General features: G+C 35.3%; 1 protein-coding gene across 1 annotated transcript in view; it reads right to left on the bottom strand.

The window, feature by feature from the left end:
* Positions 1-20,170, bottom strand: part of LOC136042189 (protein big brother-like) — a 76,448-nt gene that overhangs the window by 48,635 nt on the left and 7,643 nt on the right. Inside the window, exon 2 of the mRNA XM_065727120.1 lies at positions 17,324-17,410. Coding sequence (XP_065583192.1) covers positions 17,324-17,410 — 87 coding nt within the window. The remainder of the gene's footprint in view (positions 1-17,323; positions 17,411-20,170) is intronic.

Genomic DNA, 20,170 nt, shown 5'->3' on the forward strand with positions numbered 1-20,170 from the left:
AAAGCACTATTTTCAACTGAAAAAACATCCCGGAGAGCTATTTATTTCTACTGTGTAAAAATCCTATACTGTTTTCTGTTCTCAGTAAAGCACTATTTTTCAACTGAAAAAACATCCCGGAGAGCTTCTTATTTCTACTGTGGAAAAATCATGGAATTTTCTGTTCTCAGTAAAGCACTAGTTTTCAACTTAAAAAACATCCTGGAGAGCTTTTTATTTCTACTGTGTAAAAATCATGGACTGTTTTCTGTTCTCAGTAAAGCACTATTTTCAACTGAAAAAACATCCCGGAGAGCTATTTATTTCTACTGTGTAAAAATCCTAGACTGTTTTCTGTTCTCAGTAAAGCACTATTTTCAACTGAAAAAACATCCCGGAGAGCTATTTATTTCTACTGTGTAAAAATCCTATACTGTTTTCTGTTCTCAGTAAAGCACTATTTTTCAACTGAAAAAACATCCTGGAGAGCTTTTTATTTCTACTGTATAAAAATCATGGACTGTTTTCTGTTCTCAGTAAAGCACTATTTTCAACTGAAAAAACATCCCGGAGAGCTATTTATTTCTACTGTGTAAAAATCCTAGACTGTTTTCTGTTCTCAGTAAAGCACTATTTTCAACTGAAAAAACATCCCGGAGAGCTATTTATTTCTACTGTGTAAAAATCCTATACTGTTTTCTGTTCTCAGTAAAGCACTATTTTTCAACTTAAAAAACATCCCGGAGAGCTTCTTATTTCTACTGTGGAAAAATCATGGAATTTTCTGTTCTCAGTAAAGCACTAGTTTTCAACTTAAAAAACATCCTGGAGAGCTTTTTATTTCTACTGTGTAAAAATCATGGACTGTTTTCTGTTCTCAGTAAAGCACTATTTTCAACTGAAAAAACATCCCGGAGAGCTATTTATTTCTACTGTGTAAAAATCCTAGACTGTTTTCTGTTCTCAGTAAAGCACTATTTTCAACTGAAAAAACATCCCGGAGAGCTATTTATTTCTACTGTGTAAAAATCCTAGACTGTTTTCTGTTCTCAGTAAAGCACTATTTTTCAACTGAAAAAACATCCCGGAGAGCTTTTTATTTCTACTGTGTAAAAATCCTAGACTGTTTTCTGTTCTCAGTAAAGCACTATTTTTCAACTGAAAAAACATCCCGGAGAGCTTTTTATTTCTACTGTGTAAAAATCCTAGACTGTTTTCTGTTCTCAGTAAAGCACTATTTTCAACTGAAAAAACATCCCGGAGAGCTATTTATTTCTACTGTGTAAAAATCCTATACTGTTTTCTGTTCTCAGTAAAGCACTATTTTTCAACTTAAAAAACATCCTGGAGAGCTTTTTATTTCTACTGTGGAAAAATCATGGAATTTTCTGTTCTCAGTAAAGCACTATTTTCAACTTAAAAAACATCCTGGAGAGCTTTTTATTTCTACTGTGTAAAAATCATGGACTGTTTTCTGTTCTCAGTAAAGCACTATTTTCAACTGAAAAAACATCCCGGAGAGCTATTTATTTCTACTGTGTAAAAATCCTATACTGTTTTCTGTTCTCAGTAAAGCACTATTTTTCAACTTAAAAAACATCCTGGAGAGCTTTTTATTTCTACTGTATAAAAATCATGGACTGTTTTCTGTTCTCAGTAAAGCACTATTTTCAACTGAAAAAACATCCCGGAGAGCTATTTATTTCTACTGTGTAAAAATCCTAGACTGTTTTCTGTTCTCAGTAAAGCACTATTTTCAACTGAAAAAACATCCCGGAGAGCTATTTATTTCTACTGTGTAAAAATCCTATACTGTTTTCTGTTCTCAGTAAAGCACTATTTTTCAACTGAAAAAACATCCCGGAGAGCTTCTTATTTCTACTGTGGAAAAATCATGGAATTTTCTGTTCTCAGTAAAGCACTAGTTTTCAACTTAAAAAACATCCTGGAGAGCTTTTTATTTCTACTGTGTAAAAATCATGGACTGTTTTCTGTTCTCAGTAAAGCACTATTTTCAACTGAAAAAACATCCCGGAGAGCTATTTATTTCTACTGTGTAAAAATCCTAGACTGTTTTCTGTTCTCAGTAAAGCACTATTTTCAACTGAAAAAACATCCCGGAGAGCTATTTATTTCTACTGTGTAAAAATCCTATACTGTTTTCTGTTCTCAGTAAAGCACTATTTTTCAACTTAAAAAACATCCTGGAGAGCTTTTTATTTCTACTGTATAAAAATCATGGACTGTTTTCTGTTCTCAGTAAAGCACTATTTTCAACTGAAAAAACATCCCGGAGAGCTTTTTATTTCTACTGTGTAAAAATCCTAGACTGTTTTCTGTTCTCAGTAAAGCACTATTTTTCAACTGAAAAAACATCCCGGAGAGCTTCTTATTTCTACTGTGGAAAAATCATGGAATTTTCTGTTCTCAGTAAAGCACTAGTTTTCAACTTAAAAAACATCCTGGAGAGCTTTTTATTTCTACTGTGTAAAAATCATGGACTGTTTTCTGTTCTCAGTAAAGCACTATTTTCAACTGAAAAAACATCCCGGAGAGCTATTTATTTCTACTGTGTAAAAATCCTAGACTGTTTTCTGTTCTCAGTAAAGCACTATTTTTCAACTGAAAAAACATCCCGGAGAGCTTCTTATTTCTACTGTGGAAAAATCATGGAATTTTCTGTTCTCAGTAAAGCACTAGTTTTCAACTTAAAAAACATCCTGGAGAGCTTTTTATTTCTACTGTATAAAAATCTCATATACTGTACATCATAGGATGGCGCTGGGCTGCAATTTAAGAACTTTGCCCATTGTTTACATATAGCCTAGTATTAGTTAATGGGAAGTATACTAACGTTTTTGGGGGTGATTTTTTATGTTGGGGGGGGGGGGGTCGGGGGAGATGGTTACGTGGGAGGATCTTTCCACGGGGGAATCTTTCCTGGGGAAGAGAATTTAAATGAAGGGGGCGCTGGATTTCCCAGTATTATTTAAAAAATAATCAGAAAAAAAAACCTCGCAAGATCATGTTTTTCCCAGTCACCAGATCAAAATTTTGAGAAAGCTATTTTGTTCAGTATAGTCGAAATATCTAATAACTATGTCTTTGAGGACGACTTAATCCCCCAGAGTCCCTCGGGGAAGGGCTGCAAGTTAGGAACTTTGCCCATTGTTTATATACAGCCTAGTATTGGTTATTGGGAAGCATACAGACGTTTTCGGGGGGGGGGGGGTATTTTTCTGTTGGGGGGGGGGGGCAGGGGAGTGGTTTACGCGGTAGTATCTTTCCACGAAGGAATTTTTCATGGGGGAAGAGAATTTCCATGAAGGGGGCGCTAGATTTCCCAGTATATCTAAAAAACAATCAGAAATTGAATAAAAAAAAAGTAACGAGTAACATTAAAATTTAAAACGAATAGAAATTATTATTTATATGAGGGGGGTTCGTCCCCTCGTCAATGTTTTGCTCTTGACACTAAAATATTTTTACTAATTTCAAAAGAGCTATTTATTCTAATTAACCGACCTTTGTGATTCAGAGGTTATTATTAAAGAATTAAAACAAAGTTTGAACTTTAGCGTAGAGAGCGAGGTGTTGACGAAGGGTGAACCCCCTCATATTACGTATATAAGGACGTTCGGCCCCTAAAAACCTGCACTAATTCAAAAACATTCCGAAATTAAATAAAAGAACAAGTTTTTTTTAACTGAAAGTATAGAGCGACATTAAAACTTAAAACAAACAGAAATCATTCTATATATGAAAAAGGCTGTCCCCTCCACAACGCCCCACTCTTTACGCTAAAGTTTGATTCTCACAAGTCTACTTAAAAAAAAAATAAAAAAATTAGTGTAAAGAGCGGAGGGTTGAGGAGGGGGCAGCTCCTTTCATATATATATTTCTGTTCGGTCCGTAATTATAATTTATGTTCTTTTTAAGTTTTAATGTCGCTCCTTACTTTCAGTTAAAAAACTTGTTTTTTTTATTTATTTAATATTAATAAGGATCAACTAGTGCAACTTGTTACAAGAATTAAAGAAAGTCAAACATTTTTAATTCAGTTGGACAAAACAACTGATATTACTAAATTGGCTCAGTTGTTAGCACATGTCAGGTACATTTATAAAAATTTATGGAAGAAGAATTGTTATTTTTTCGTCCTATGAAAGAGCATACTACAGGGAAAGACATAATTATATTGGAAAATTGACGAATTTTTAATACTTAAGGTTTGGAAAGAAAAAATTGCTGTTGAATATGCACAGATGGTGTAAGATAGGGTGTAAGATGCCTAGATGGGGCAAAACTATTTGTTTTAAATCATTTATTCAAGCTGTGCATTATTATTATATAACTTTTAATCACTGCCTTATTCTCCAAGAAGCCCTTGCAGCAAAAAACTTAGCACCAGAATTGAACGATGTGCTTCAGGGTGCTATTAAGATTACAAATTTTATTAAAAGAGATGCCCTTAACAGCCGTTTTTTTTCACATCTCTGTAAGGATACAGATTCCAACTTCACAACTTTATTATTACATGCAAAAGTAAAATGGTTGTAAAGAGGTTGAAGTTTAAGAATATAATTGCTATTAAAGGGCGGAATTGAAACATTTTCCAACAAAATGAAAATGTTCCAAAATGACTTATGACAATCCAAGATGTGTTATTTTTCAGATATCTTTGTAAAATTAAACAATCTAAACTTGTATCTCCAAAAAAATGCAATATATTTACTTCAAATAATGAAATTGAAAGTGTTATAAAAGGAACATCAACATTTGGTAAAGTATGGTAGACAAAAAATCGTTCGAAATATTTTCCAGTGTCGACAATTTTATAACCGAGAGAAATCATTCTAAAACGTTTATTGAAATTTAGTGTAGATCACTTAAAAGCGCTAGAAACAAAGTTCTGTACATATTTTATATTAAATATCGATTTGAAAAAGGTAGCTTGGATTCAAAAGCTGTTTTAAATTGGTTTAAGTGAGATTGATTACTTGTCACTTAGAGCTCAAGAGGAATCTGCTGAGCTTTTGAGTGATTCTAACTTAAAACTAGAGTTTCCAAAACAGCCCTCAACTGAATTCAGGATCATAACTTGAACTACCCCCAATCACTCATATGGAGTTAAATGATCTTCTGCCATTAGACACAACATACTTAAGTTACTTTCTCGGCTTTAATACATATTAAATTTCGTTATTGCTCATTGCTAAAAAAAAATGTTCAAGAGGCCTTACGTCCAGCAGCATCAAACATTCAACCAAGATTTAAATTGTTTATAATGAAAAAAGAAATTACCAATGCAACAGCACAGACACATAAATAAACATACAGCATAACAAAAAAAAATATGCAAAAAGAAAAAATAGGAATATCCATCTCATTAAATTTTTTCCTTTAATGTTAATTTAATACTTACCACTCAACGCCTGCGTTCGAATGTATTCGAGTGAACTAAGACGTTCACAGAATTCTTTTTTATTTATGTTAGTTTTATTTTATGTTATTTTATTTATTTTATGTTATTTATGTTAGTTAGTATTTTTTATTTATGTTTTATTTTTTACGTAAGAAAAAAAAATGCAGTTTGGATGAAAAATAGGACATATAATTTTTGTAACTATAATAAATACGATTTTGCGAACTTTTGAATGCAATTTGCAACTTACGACACGACTGCCTGTCCATGGATTATTCTTTATGGTTGATTTTGTATGGCTATGCTGTTCGACCCATGTGATTGTATGGATGAGTAGGGTTAAGGCCACATTCAAGTACTGATCTATATTAATTACTAATGTAAGAAAACAGCCTTCCTTTTTTTTATGTGTTTGTGCTGTTGCATTGGTGATTTCTTTTTTCATTACAGATTGTCATATGTACATGTATATTATTACCTAATAAATAGATCCTCAAAAATACTTACTAATCTTTTTGTTTTACATTTATATGGCGTTGCCAGGAAACTAGGATTATAAATGGGGTCGTGAATGAAAAAATGTTTACGAAGCCCTGGTCTAGAGCATCTTATGGTATTTATTTTTACGTTTTTATTTATTTTAATTCTTTTTTCGTGTTTTTGGGATTCGATTTAGCATAGCAGGGTAAAATAAAGGTTAAAGGAAATTATTTGAAGATAGGAAATTAGTGGCAACTGTACGAGTTGCCTTGTGACGGAAGTTTCCAGAGGGTATTACCGACTGGATGGTCATTTTTACCGGATGATTTGGGTACTATTAAAATTATTATTTTTTTATCTTTGATGACTGAGACTGATCTTCTTTGATTGAGCTGATCATATATTTTTATCGGCCCATATGCCTAATAAAAAAGATTAGAGCCAGTAAAACAGGGGTGCTTCGTGCCACTATTTTACCAACTCAAATTTTTTATGCAAATGGTTGAAAATATTGGGAAATGGACATCCCTTCCCCCATACGTGACACCTTTGCCGACAACTAAAGTATATGATACGGCTCACTCTTTGTGATCGGGAAGGCGTTCACTAGGCGTACATAAGAAGGTTTTCCCGTTTGAAGTACCTTTACTTATATGAACTTCGTGGCTCTTCGGGAACAAAATCAGAGTTGTGCAGCACTACTTCCTAAGCAACTGGGAAGCTTTTAATATAGGTTTTTGATACCTTTTAATCAATTGCCTTCGTGAAAATATTTGTCAGAATTCTTCCCCCATACGTGATACCCTTGCCGACAACTAAAATACATGATACGGCTCACTCCTTTCGATCGGGAAGGCGTCCACGAGGCGTACATAAGAAGGTTTTACCGTTTGAAGTACCTTTATTTGAAGGGACTTTTTGGCTCTTCTGGAACTAAAGCGCAGTTGTGCAGCATCACTTCCTAAGCAACTGGGAAGCTCTTAATATAGGTTTTTGATACCTTCTAATCAATTGGCTTTTTTGGAATTTTTAATTGATTGCAACTTGGTCCTACATTGGGTGACATCATAGTTTGGTACCACAAAATTGCAGAAAATGACCTTTCCCATAATACAATCTTTTTGGTCACTTGAAAAGTGCACTAGAACTTTTAATCTCCCTTCGAATGTGTCTTCTCCCGATCTTGTAGGGCCATTAGTTCAGTACTCGCACCACTTCGAAATACAATCCAGGATACGATATGGGGGGTGGAGTTGTCTTTTTTTGTGGGGGAAGGGGGAACCTTTCGAGATAATTTTCTGGGAAGGAATACACCAGCCCTGGTTAAATTGCTGAATAACAGATTCTCAAGCATAGGTACAGCACTCATTTTGTTTTTAAAGAGGCTATTATTCGCCACATTGTGTTGAAACATTTAGAGAACATGGAGAGCTCTTTAAAGCTTTTTCTTTTGAGGTTCCAAAGATTAAATTGTGGATGGTTTCATCTGTGATGCCCACCCCTCAAAGAGCCAACAGAGCAACAGAGAGCCAGAAACAGCAATTGAAAATTATGCAAATTTATTTAAATTAGTTTTGAAAGCAACAGGCGAGACAGGAAAGTAAGCAAATTCCAGAAGCAGTCTTGTGAAACATGAAAATTGCATTTTATATGGTTTTAACGAATAAGTTTGGCCCCGGGGCCCAGCCACACCTCTTGTACAATCATTAAAATCTTCGTGGAACGGATTATAAAGAAATTTGAAAACAATCACGATGTTTTCAAGTTTGCTGTTCAACCTCGTCAATAAAGTCCAGCTAGCAATACCTTCATAAGAACTGAGTTTTTGCCAGATGGTCCACATCTTTGTCGTTTCGGCATTTTTTAGATGCTTGAGCATTAAATTCTTCATTGCGCGTTTTTCAAATCGAATTTTTTTAATCAATTCCTCATTTTCAAATCGAATTTGTTTAATCAATTCCTCATTTTCTCTTGAGAAATAGTGCTTTCAGCACATTCTTACTTTCGTAGTCGTGCATATTAAGCAACACATCTGCTAACTCTCTACTGGGTTTTCCGATGCATAGTCGTGTTATGCTTAAAGATTCCTAAGCAATTCCCTCTGGAAAAATTTTGTAAGGTCATTAGCGGATCAGTATTGTGTATTATGTGCTTATTTGTATATATTTACGGGCACTTGTATGATTAAGGAATAATAACACTTTAAGAATAATAACATAAGTTTGTTTAAGATGCTTTGAATACTATGCTTTATCATCTGAAATTGCTTATAGTTTAAAATCATGCACCTTTTTGCCGCTTTAATATTACCAAATTATGCTGATGAATGAGGTTACTTGTAGAAAGGCACTGCTTACCGAGAGAAAATTTCCTCTAATAAGTTTAATAGCTGTGTCATTTTGGAATTTCCAAAGATTTAGAAAATGTGGATATAATAAAAAAAAATCTTAGGGTAAGTCCAGGGACGTATCAAAGATTGTTTCGGGGAAAATGGGGTTTACAAACAAATTATTTTGGGGAGATTTTACAAAAAAAAACTGAAAAAACTCGTCAAAAATTGGTTTATGTTAATTTTTGCTATGATTTTCATGATTCGGACAAAGATTTTTTATAGGGGGTGGGTAAAGCTTTCAAAAGTGAAAAACAGAACAATGTAAAATCAAAAAAAATCTTCAAGGCAGAGGACATAGTAATTTTTAGGATTTTCACAATGAAGGTTTGCCATACGTGGCACAACAGAGATGAAATGTGCGCATAAGCATGTGGCACTTTGACATGTACAGCTGGTGGCGCAACTCCTTCAAAACTAACACCGTATCATGATGCTGAAAGATTTAAATTGCCTTTAAGCAAAATATTTATTAATGTGAGCCATAACTTGAATTTGATGCCACTGACAAATGATTGTGGGTAAGTTATAACAATAGGAAATGGTGCTAACCCAACAAGAAAGAATCACCAGTACCATCTGGTGCTTGGCGTTTCTCAGCATTTTTTTTCAAGCTTAGTAATTGTTTTAGCAATTATTGTATTTTATTTATATATTATAATAATTGTATTTAGTAATTTTGCCTAATTTGTACACTAAAAAAAATGCCAAGGAACGATAAAACGCTAGATGGCATTGGTGATTTTTGTTGACACTAGCACCTGTTTCAGCCCTTGTAAATTATACGTAGTCCTTGTGCAAGACTCTGGTTGATGTTGTCATGATTTAGAAATAGTGTTCTAACATTGTTATGCAATAGTACTGCCTTTTCTGACAAAAATTAAGCTGCACCAATTCAAAAGATGATATGTTACACAACATAGGGGATACGTTTTTACACGAGAACAGATACAGTGGAATATATGTTTTGAATTTTCCCAACTTGTTTTAAGAAGAATTTTTTTTTAAAGAAAACACTTTTCAAGCATTAAAGCTGTTCAAAGGGGGAACAGCCAGGGCATCGGCCCCAGGCCCCGTGGCTGGAGACTTGCACACTTTGGTCAAATTTTCCACTTTGGTTCAGCTTCTTTTGCTTATATGGGAGTCAGGATGGGGGGCTGTAATTATTTTTCCTTGGGCACGACCAACCCTAAGAAGGTCTCTGTCAAGCATCTAAGATACGTTAATAAAATTTCATATCAAAAGCTTCAGTTTAAAGCCATTTTAGGATACAATAGATTTGGAAAAAAATTGAAAGCCGTAAATGTATTAGGAACAAAATCAGGTAGGAAAATATAAACCAAATTAGATAGGAAAATATGGATTTAATCAATCGATACAAGTTAATTTGTAACATTTTTTTACATAAATTCTTGTCCACCAAAATAAGAGTTTTGGTTATCATTAGCCCCGGGACTGCACTGATAATCATGCCCCCCAAGCCAATTTTTAGCCTTTATGGCTGTTCCAAATAAAGGGCTTTCTTGGACTGTAAGTTTCATATGAATCTAGGGCAAAAAGGGAGGAGAAAGGGTGGTTGGATATCCTTCGATCGACTTTTTCACTTCAAAAGGGTACTAGAACTCAAAATTTAGACTCCAAGGAACTTTCAACCAACTTTCCATGATTATTTGATTTGTATTGTGAAGCCGAACAAAAATGATAATAAAAAAAATCAATCTTTAACTATGTCGACGCTATTGTATAGTATGTATTAGTGTTTCCCAAAATTTTTCTAAGAGCGGTCTCTTTTTTTGTGATCTCCCTAATGAGAACAGACCCTTTCATTTGTAAAATAAATCCCATTTCTCATAAAAGTCCAGTTAATTGTTTGCTTATTTTTTACACAAATATGGAAAATTATAAGTAACCAAAAAGTAATAGCAATACTTTAGTAAATGAATTAAACTTTGTCTATTCCTTCACTTTTCCAACTGAAGAAAACTCGGTTGTTAACATAGTACTTGTTCCGGAAAGGCTACAGACGTCAGAAAACATTTAAATGTTACCAGCAACACGAGGCAGCGATAAAGCTATATGAAAGGGTATCAAACAGTTCGTGGTAACGAACTGTAGTGAGGAGCGACCCGGCTCAATAGTAACCAAAACTCAAAAAAATGAAATTTTTATACCAATAGTTACATAAAAAAATCGTATTTTAATGCTGATTTTAAATATATAACTTTCATTAAGATTAGTCTTACTTATCAAAAGTTAAGAGCCTGAGAAAATTTGCCTCATTTTAGAAAATAGGGGAAAACATCCCCTAAAAGTCATACAATCTTAACGAAAATCACACCATCAGATTCAGCGTATCAGAGAACCTTATTGTAGAAGTGTCAAGCTCCTATCTACAAAAATGCGGAATTTCATATTTTTTGCCAGAAGGCAGATCACGGATGCGTGTTTATTTGTTTTTTTTTCCCCAGGGATGATCGTATCGACCCAGTGGTCCTAGAATCTCGCTAGAGGGCTCATTCTAACGGAAATTAAAAGTTCTAGTGCCCTTTTTAAGTGACCAAAAAATTGGAGGGCACCTAGGCCCCCTCCCACGTTCATTTTATCCCCATAGCTATCAGATCAAAATTCTGAGATAGCCATTTTATTCACCATAGTCGAAAAACCTGATAACTATGTCTTTGGGGACGACTTACTCCCCTGCAGTCCCCATTGGAGGGGTTGCAAGTTACAAACTTTGACCTGTGTTTACATATAGTAATGGTTACTGGGAAATGTACGGACGTTTTCAGGGGGATTTTTTTTTGGTTTGGGAGGGAGAGTTGAAGGGGGGGTACGTGGGAGGATATTTCCATGGAAAAACTTCTCGATTGGGAAGAGACTTTCAATGAAGGGGGCGCGGGATTTCTTAGCATTATTAAAAAAAAACAATGACAAAATAAATATTAAAAATTTTTTCTACTGAAAGTGAGGAGCAGCATTAAAACTTAAAACAAGCAGAAATTATTACGCATATGAGGGGTTTACCTCCTCGTAATACCTCGCTCTTTACGCTAAAGTATTTTTAGTAATTTCAACTATTTATTCTACGGCCTTTGTGATTCAAGGGTCATTCTTAAGGAATTAGTACAGAATTTAAGCTTTAGTGTAAAGAGCGAGGCATCGACGAGGGGTGAACCCCCTCATATACGCAATAAAAACATACGAATATAGAAGTTCGTTACGTAAGTTGATTCGTAAATTACGTATATTTTTTACTAATGAAAATGTTTGTAAAAAAATTAGAAGTTCTAGTTGCCTTTTTAAGCAATCAAAAAATTGGAGGGCAACTAGGCTTCTTCCCTCGCTCCTTTTTTCTCAAAATATTCCGATTAAAACTATGAAAAAGCCATTTAGCCAAAAAAAAATTAATATCCAAATTTCTTTTTAATCAATTATGTGCGGAGAGCCAAGATCAAAACATGCATTAATTGAAAAGCGTCCAGAAATTAAATAAAAAAACAAGTTTTTTTAAATGAAAGTAAGGAGCGACATTAAAACTTAAAACGAACAGAAATTACTCCTTATATGAAAGGGGCTTTTCCTCCTCAACGCCCCGATCTTTACACAAAAAGTTTTTTACTGTTTTAAGAAGCAGAGTTAAGAGAAAGAGTCAAACTTTAGCGTAAAGAGCGAGGTGTTGAGGAGGAAAAGCCCTTTTCATATAAGGAGTAATTTCCGTTCGTTTTAAGTTTTATTTAAAAAAACTTGTTTTTTTTATTTAATAAATACAAGCTCTGCTCCAACTCCTAATGTCTAACTTATATAAAAAATAAAATATTAAAAATAAGTTTGTCTTTTAACTTTTTTTCCGACCTGGCAAAATTTTTGTGTGACCCATATAATCACTACGGTTAAACTCTTAGTTCCGCTAATAAATCATTTTGGTCTAAAAAAAAAATATAAGATATGTGCTCATTTATTAAACTCAGGCAATATTAAGGTCAAAATGTTTGTTTGGAAAAATAATTTATTTTCTAGAGACCAGTAAGTATTTTTTGGAAGGCCTTATCAGGGCACCAATTCACGAAAATGTAGGGGGATGTATTTTTTTTAATCTTATGACGGATTTTAAGTTTCTTCGAAATTTTTTTTTTAGTGAAAGTACTCGAAGAGTATTTTTTCACCGAAATACCGTGTGTTCAAAATATAGCGGGCAAAACCCCAAATTGGCTGCCCGGGCCTCAATTATAGACGCATTTTCTTAGTAAAGTATTCTCAGAGTCATCTTTCAATACTCGCTGCTGTTTCACTTCTTTAGTCCAACTATTTTATCGATAGATAAAAATATATATTTTTCTGCTTCTTCTCGGTCTCCCTTCTGTCCTAATGTATAAGGATGTGATGTACTAAACTATTTTTAAATTAATGAGTGTCCTAGGTCCTAGGCTATCTAACTATTACACTGAATATAAAAAATGTTTATCTGACAATATCATCTCCTATCAACAAATTAATGAATATGATGATGATGATAACGAATAAATTAATTTATGAATAAATTTGCTACTTTCTCTCAAACTTACACCGAAAAATAAAGTTTGAAGGGGAAAAAATACACAGATGTATTTTCGCCTATTCGCTTTTAAACTTAAAAATATCGGTCAAAATGGTAGAATTTCCTCAAATAATGTTTCTTGGTAACATGTCCCCCTTCCAGAATTACAATGTCTCTCGGCCAAAAAACAGTCCCGAGTCACTCCCCCCACCTTTGAAACCTAATAAATCACCAAAAATACTTATTTGAAACTTTTACATCGATTTACTATATTGATATTTATTTTAAGACCTCATCAATAAATGGTCATTTATAAGCCCAATTTTGAATATAAACATCCTTTCATGGATGACTGTGAAAACACTTTCATCATTAGGGTCATTATGCCAGATGTGAGTCTACTTGTTGCCTTTTCTAAAGTAGCAACATCAAACTTTAGATTGTCAAACCTATCATCACCCCTGGGTTGAAGGGGGCTAGAAATCATTAAATACCACCTATTCAGGAGCTGTTATCCCCCTCTTAAAGTTCCGGAACAGCAGGCCTGATCAATAAGTTTCGTGTAACGATATCTTTCAAGTCTGCGCATCTCTTGGAATTGTTTAGTAGACGTAGGGGGAGATTCTGGGAGGAGCTTTCAAGTATTTCTAAGGCTTGGAATGGCTGGAAGAGAGCCATTTTGAATCTTAATCAATCTAAAATGAATAATGGATCAATTTATACACTTTAACTTAATCCCCTTTCAAGACTCGATGAATAAAGAATAGGAACCTTATTTTAAAAAATGGGCTTAGTTAACATATCCTAATTAATATTCCAAAATAAATGTGAGATGAGGGTAGCATTGCTTTGGTCTATCATACGAAAGTCATCATCATGGCTACCCAAAATTCACTGGCCACGTGGAATCAAAATAAGCACAATTTGGCTAATTAAATGGTTAAAGATTCCCCAGGACCTCCACACAAAGGATGCCCTAAAAACTATAATGCCAACACTCCCCGCCCCTTAGATACACCCAAGTTGCTCACGTAAGATATTTAACAAGAAGGACAGTATTTCTCACAAAAAATTCAAGAAAGTTTAAGTAATAGCAGTGATAAAAAATGAATAGCCCTTTTGAAATTTGCGGTTTTACAGATGTGAATTTTTTGCGGTTTAGGAAGTTTAAAGTCTTGGCAACCCTAGCAATGCTGATGTAACGGTGTCTTATGTTAAAATTTGTTTTCTTTGGAATATATTTTTATGTCAGTAAGAGGCAAGTATTGGATTAAAAAAAAATGTTATTGATAATAAAGGCCAAATACTTAATCAAGCACATAGGCGAGATCAAGCCTTCACAAGTACATAGAGGGATGAAGTATTTTGATACTTTTACCCAAAGCCACCTTCAGGATGTTCATTCGGGAGGGGGGATTTTTTCGGGAGCGGGGTAACAAAAAAACTTAAAAACTGCAACAAGTTACATATGTTTTCTTATTTTAATACGAATGGAGAAAATAAGACAAAAATTTCGGAGGAAGGGCTAAACCAGGTTCCCATCCCCCTCTGGATACGTTGATGCTGATACCAATCTAAACTTTGAACGACAAGCACATGATATAATAAAACAAAATTACTGGAAGCAACTTATGGTAAGTTCAAAAGGTTTGGTGAAACGGAAGAGCTTTTTGTAGCTTTAACTGCGCAATCTGTTTATTATATCTTATGCTTGCATCGAACCATAGAATGAGCCCCAAAAACCTTATTCGGGTAGGCTATATTAGTTGGATCAATGCCTTCACGAAAGCTCAGTATATGGAATGTTTTGATATCTATTCCTAATGTAAACTTTGAACACGACGAAGGTAAGACACAGCCAACACAATAGCACGAAGTAATTAATGATAAGTCCGTAAATACATCACTAAAGGTAAGTGTAAAGATTGATGAATAAATACAGATACGGCAGCTTAAAATTCAATCAAACTCAACAAACGATACCAAATTAACAAGTAATTTAATTAGTTGATTCGTCAGCTGCTTTGTCCGAGCAAACTTAAATTCAATCACCGAAACCTGTTTGTTTTATAAAAAAAACAAGAGCTAAGAGCTCATATGGCACTTGTGACGAGGTCGGAAGAGCCGAGAGCTCATATGGTACGAGGTCGGAAGAGCCAAGAGCTCATTTGGACGAGGTCGGAAGAGCCGAGAGCTCATATGGTACGAGGTCGGAAGAGCCAAGAGCCAAGAGCTCATTTGGCACTTGTGAGAAGGTCAGAACCTAAAGTTAAACTTTATAGCACAAGATCCTTCTAAATATCAAATTTCATTAAGATCTGGTCACCCTTTCGTAAGTTACAAATACCTCAATTTTCAAAATTACCTCCCCCCTCCCAATTCCACCAAAGAGAGCAGATCCGGTCCAGTTATGTCAGTCACGTATCTTAGACAGGTTTCTATTCTTCCCATCCAGTTTCATCCTGATCTCACCGCTTTAAGTATTTTCTAAGATTTCCGGTCCCCCCAACTGCCCCCCCCCAATTACGTTTGATCCGGTTGAGATTTAAAATAAGATATCAGAGTTACGAGGTCCTTCTAAATATGAAGTTTCATGAAGATCCGATCACTCCTTCGTAAGTTAAAAATACGTTATTTTTCTTATTTTTCAGAATTACCCCCCCCCCCCCGCAATTGAGCGGATCCGTTCCAATTATGTAAATTACGTATGCAAGACTTTTGCTTATTTTTCCAACCAAGTTTCATCCCAATCCCTCCAATCTAAGCGTTTCCCATCATTTTAGGTCTCCCCACCCCAAACTTCCCCCAATGTCACCAGATCTGGTCAGGATTTAAAATAAGAGCTTTGAGCCACGATATCCTTCTAAAAATCAAATTTCATGGAGATCCAATCACCCGTTCGTAAGTTAAAAATACCTCATTTTTTCTAATTTTTCACAATTAACCCCCCCCCCCCCAACTACCCAAAAGAGAGCGGATCCGTTCCGTTTATGTCAATCATCTATCTAGGACTTGTGTTTATTTTTCCCACCATGTTTCATCCCGATCCCTCCACTCTAAGTGTTTTCCAAGTTTTAGGTTCCCCCTCCCAACTCCCCGCCCCCATCACAAGATCTGGTCGGGATTTAAAATAAGAGCTCTAAGACACGATATCCTTCTAAACATCAAATTTCATTGAGATCCGATCACCCGTTCGCAAGTTGAAAATACCTCATTTTTCTAATTTTTAAGACTTACTCCCCCCCCCAACTACCCCAAAGAGAACAAATAAGTTCCGATTATGTCAATCATGTATCTAGGACTTGCGCTTATTTTTCCCATCAAGTTTCATCCCGATCCCTCTACTCTAAGTGTTTTCCAAGATTTTAGGTTTCCCCCCTCCAACTCCCCCCAATGTCATCAGACCCAGTCGGGATTTAAAATAAGAGCTCTGAGATACAATATCATTCCAAACATCAAATTTCATTAAGATCCAATCACCCGCTCATAAGTTAAAAATACTTCATTTTTTCTATTTTTCCGAATTAACCGGCCCCTACTCCCCCCCCAGATGGTCAAATCGGGAAAACGACTATTTCTAATTTAATCTGGTCCGGTCCCTGATACGCTTGCCAAATTTCATCGTCCTAGCTTACCTGGAAGTGCCTAAAGTAGCAAAACCGGGACTTTAGGTTTTCCCCCTCCGACTCCCCCCAATGTCATCAGATCCGGTCGGGATTTAAAATAAGAGCTCTAAGACACAATATCATTCCAAACATGAAATTTCATTAAGATCCAAATACCCGCTGATAAGTTAAAAATACTTCATTTTTTCTATTTTTTGCGAATTAACCGGGCCCCCACTCCCCCCCAGATGGTCAAATCGGGAAAACGACTATTTCTAATTTAATCTGGTGCGGTCCCTGATATGCTTGCCAAATTTCATCGTCCTAGCTTACCTGGAAGTGCCTAAAGTAGCAAAACCGGGAAAGACAGACCGACAGACCGACAGACAGACAGACAGACCGACAGAATTGGCGACTGCTATATGTCACTTGGTTAATACCAAGTGCCATAAAAAATATCAGGCGACCCACACCACCAAGGATAATTTGAAAATAGTTCCAAACAACTATGAGAGGTTCTGATCAAGAATTTGAGTGTAGAAACATCTCCTTTGTTTACTGATATTCCAACTACTATATTGTCCTCCCGAAATATTCGTTTTTTTCGTCCAGTATTTTCACTGGCCTTAAAAAAACCCGTTATCGTTCTTCATTTCTTTAATTTTTTGTTTTTACGGCAGGCCAATGTGGTTTATTCTACTGATATATCAGAAGGACACAAATTTTTAAAGGGCACCCCAACATAAAATCTTTGACAAAAGACGTCAGTAGTCGATTCTTAAAGACGTCAGGTAACAAACTGTCACATTTTTTAAACATTTAAATTACAGTAGCAGCAAGAGATTGGACTGGCTTACACCCTAAACTGTGTATGCACCTCTAAAGCTTAGTAAGAGACTAATGAAACTTACTATCTCTGTATGTCCTTCTTTACATCCATTTATGAATCGGGCCTGTCTTTCTTCTATGGGCCTATCACGGAATCCAACATACCGAGTCTGAAAATAATCAATATTAGCTATAGGCTAATAATAATGTCTACATGGTGCGTACGAAGAAACCCATTTTTAGATGGAAGGTGGGACAAAAATTCAAAAAGAGGCGAAATACGTAGAAAATACTGCACAAGAAATTATAGGGGAAATCATAAATATCTTGATAGTTTTGGAGGGTGGGAGGCACTGGCCCAGTGACATCTCATATGGTTCCTAGTATCAAATTGACAAATTAATCGATTTGCCTTAAATATTGAAATTTCTTATGGCCAAAATTTAATGATTACTTTTTATTCCTTTTTTTGTCCTTTATAAGCGGGAAGAATTTATAAGAAAGGATTTAAGAAACTTGGGACTTCTTGGGAGGGTGTACCGAGGGAAGCTCTGAATAGATTGGGGTGGAGGAAGAGTGCCCACAGATGTGTTGGCCTCAGGAGGCTTGGTGTAGCAGTGAGTTGATATTAGTAGTAGTAGCAGCAGTGCTTTTTGCGATTGAATTTCTTTTAATTTGAAGTTCTTTCAAATTTAAACATTTCTCTTTCTGTTTCGTCTGTTTTCTTTTTCTTTTTTGCATTAAACAAATCTTTGGGGACAAACTGAATGACCAGTTCTGCATTTTCGTGTCTTTTTAGCTTCAAATGTAAACATATCTTGATTTGTTCTCGAATTTGCGAAATGCTATCCCGCGGGTTACAAGTAATCCATTTTTTACCTGTGGATCGGACAGGCGTCTAATTCGATGGTACCCAAGCAAGGCCGTATCCAGAGGGGTAGGGGGTTTGAACACTCCCAACCGAAATTTTTGTTCGACTCGTAAATACGTAACAAAAAAGAATGTAAACAAATTTTTTTACGCGTTTTTCACAAGTTTTTGTAACCTCCCGAAAAAATACGACTGTAATCCCCCCCCCCCAAAAAAAATGCTAGATACGGCCCTGTACTCAGGTTTGACTCTAGCATTCGCCATGAATTAATTTTTCTGGAAATGGCTGAAAGCGCCCCTGCGGCAGGCCTCGGTTCAGATGGAGAGACGGCCTTACTCAGTACCTCTCATCTCAATGATCGGTACTGATCTATAAGAAGCAGTCACGCTTGCACAAAACTGCTCCGATTGAAGCCGAGGAGTCACGTGTCTCTCAACACTGGACCACCAGGAGGAGGATTAAGTCATATCAAGTTTATGAAATGGAATTAAGTGAAATTTCTTTGTTATAGTCGTGAATCAATTCTGCCATTTCCTGTTTTTATACATATTATAACATAACCATGTAAAGAATTGCTACAGAGGTAAAATGTTGTCGTTTCCAACTGGCAAACCCTGGCGTGTTTGCAGGAATTCTTTTCGGGTGACCCATTTTGGAGGAGGACATCTAATCAAGATAATAGCTGAAAAGGTAGCAATTAAAAAAAATACAGCAATGGAAACGATTGGCAAATTGTGAGTCCAGACCCAATGCCCCCAGGGTATGTATGACCTTAAAATGGTAGGTTAAACATGATGTATCTGAAACTGTCTAAAGCAGGGATGTCAAAATTATCCGGGAGCAGATGTGTCAAAATGAGCAAAAAAGGGACGCTTAGTGGTGACTTACTGGTGACAACTCGAACTCAAGTTTAAGACCTCTAGTTCTAGTTGCTTCTTTACATTTTTGAACAGTCATGTGTCTTGAACAGGATTGTTATTTAAGAAAAAACAAAGAGAACGAGCATGTAATTGAAAAATGAATCTCGAAAATTGATAGAAAAATAGGAAAATGAAAGTAAAAAATGTACTAATTATAAAAATATGTTTTCCTTCATGCAATCCTGATTACTATCGTGACTTTTTTTGTTATTGTCAATTTTTGACAAACAAAAACCTCAAAAAAACCTTCTTCAGTTCAAAATAAAATCTTCAAGTGCCATTGGTACTCAATCCTATTTAAGAGTTTTAGGGGAAGGGGTTTAGTAACAACACTTGTCTACAATAGCCCTTATTTGTGAGTCTTGATTAGCCTTATCACTTAATTTTAATCCTGTGTTGTCATGACAAATAAAACCACACTCTTCGAAGTACAAATCGTTTTTTAGTAAAGTGCAAATGATGCTATGGCCCAAAGATAGCTTAAAAGGGGGTAGCCCTACACTTTTTTGTGATAATTTCTGTTCATTTTGAGTTTGAATTGAATATTCCTTTTAATTAATGTTCTGTTTGGTTTCATTTACTTATTCATAGTAATCTCTGTCCGTTTTGTGTTTAAATTATCCATTATTAATTTCTATTAGTTTCAAGTTTGATTAACTACATGACTTCATTTCTACTTCTTTTACTTCTTAATATGGCTATTTACTTTTCCTTGAAATACTTTTTTTGAAATGTTTTTAAAATTTATTCCGAGAAACAGGCCTATAGGGACAGGCAAATAATTTTTTAGATCACACCTTTCCATGCTGCACACAACAACCCGCACTACATTTTGCACACTTCCCTAATCTGTAATCTGTAATCCCTAGTCTGTAATATCTAATCCCTAATCTGTAATATCTAATCCCCAATCTGTAATATCTAATCCCTAATCAGTAATCTGTATATATTGCACACTGTAAAACGCACCAAATGCTGTATCTTTTGAAAAGTGTGTAGGCTTGATTTTTGGGGGGCAATCGTCTCATAAATTATCTGTATTTTACGAATTCCTCATTTCTCATTTTTTCTGCGTAATTCACCTTACATTTTAATCATCCCTCCCTCTCATTCTCTGAAATGTTGCCCTGCCTCCGAAA

Source organism: Artemia franciscana, unplaced genomic scaffold (genome assembly GCF_032884065.1).
Source record: "Artemia franciscana unplaced genomic scaffold, ASM3288406v1 PGA_scaffold_74, whole genome shotgun sequence".
Classification (NCBI taxonomy): domain Eukaryota; kingdom Metazoa; phylum Arthropoda; class Branchiopoda; order Anostraca; family Artemiidae; genus Artemia; species Artemia franciscana.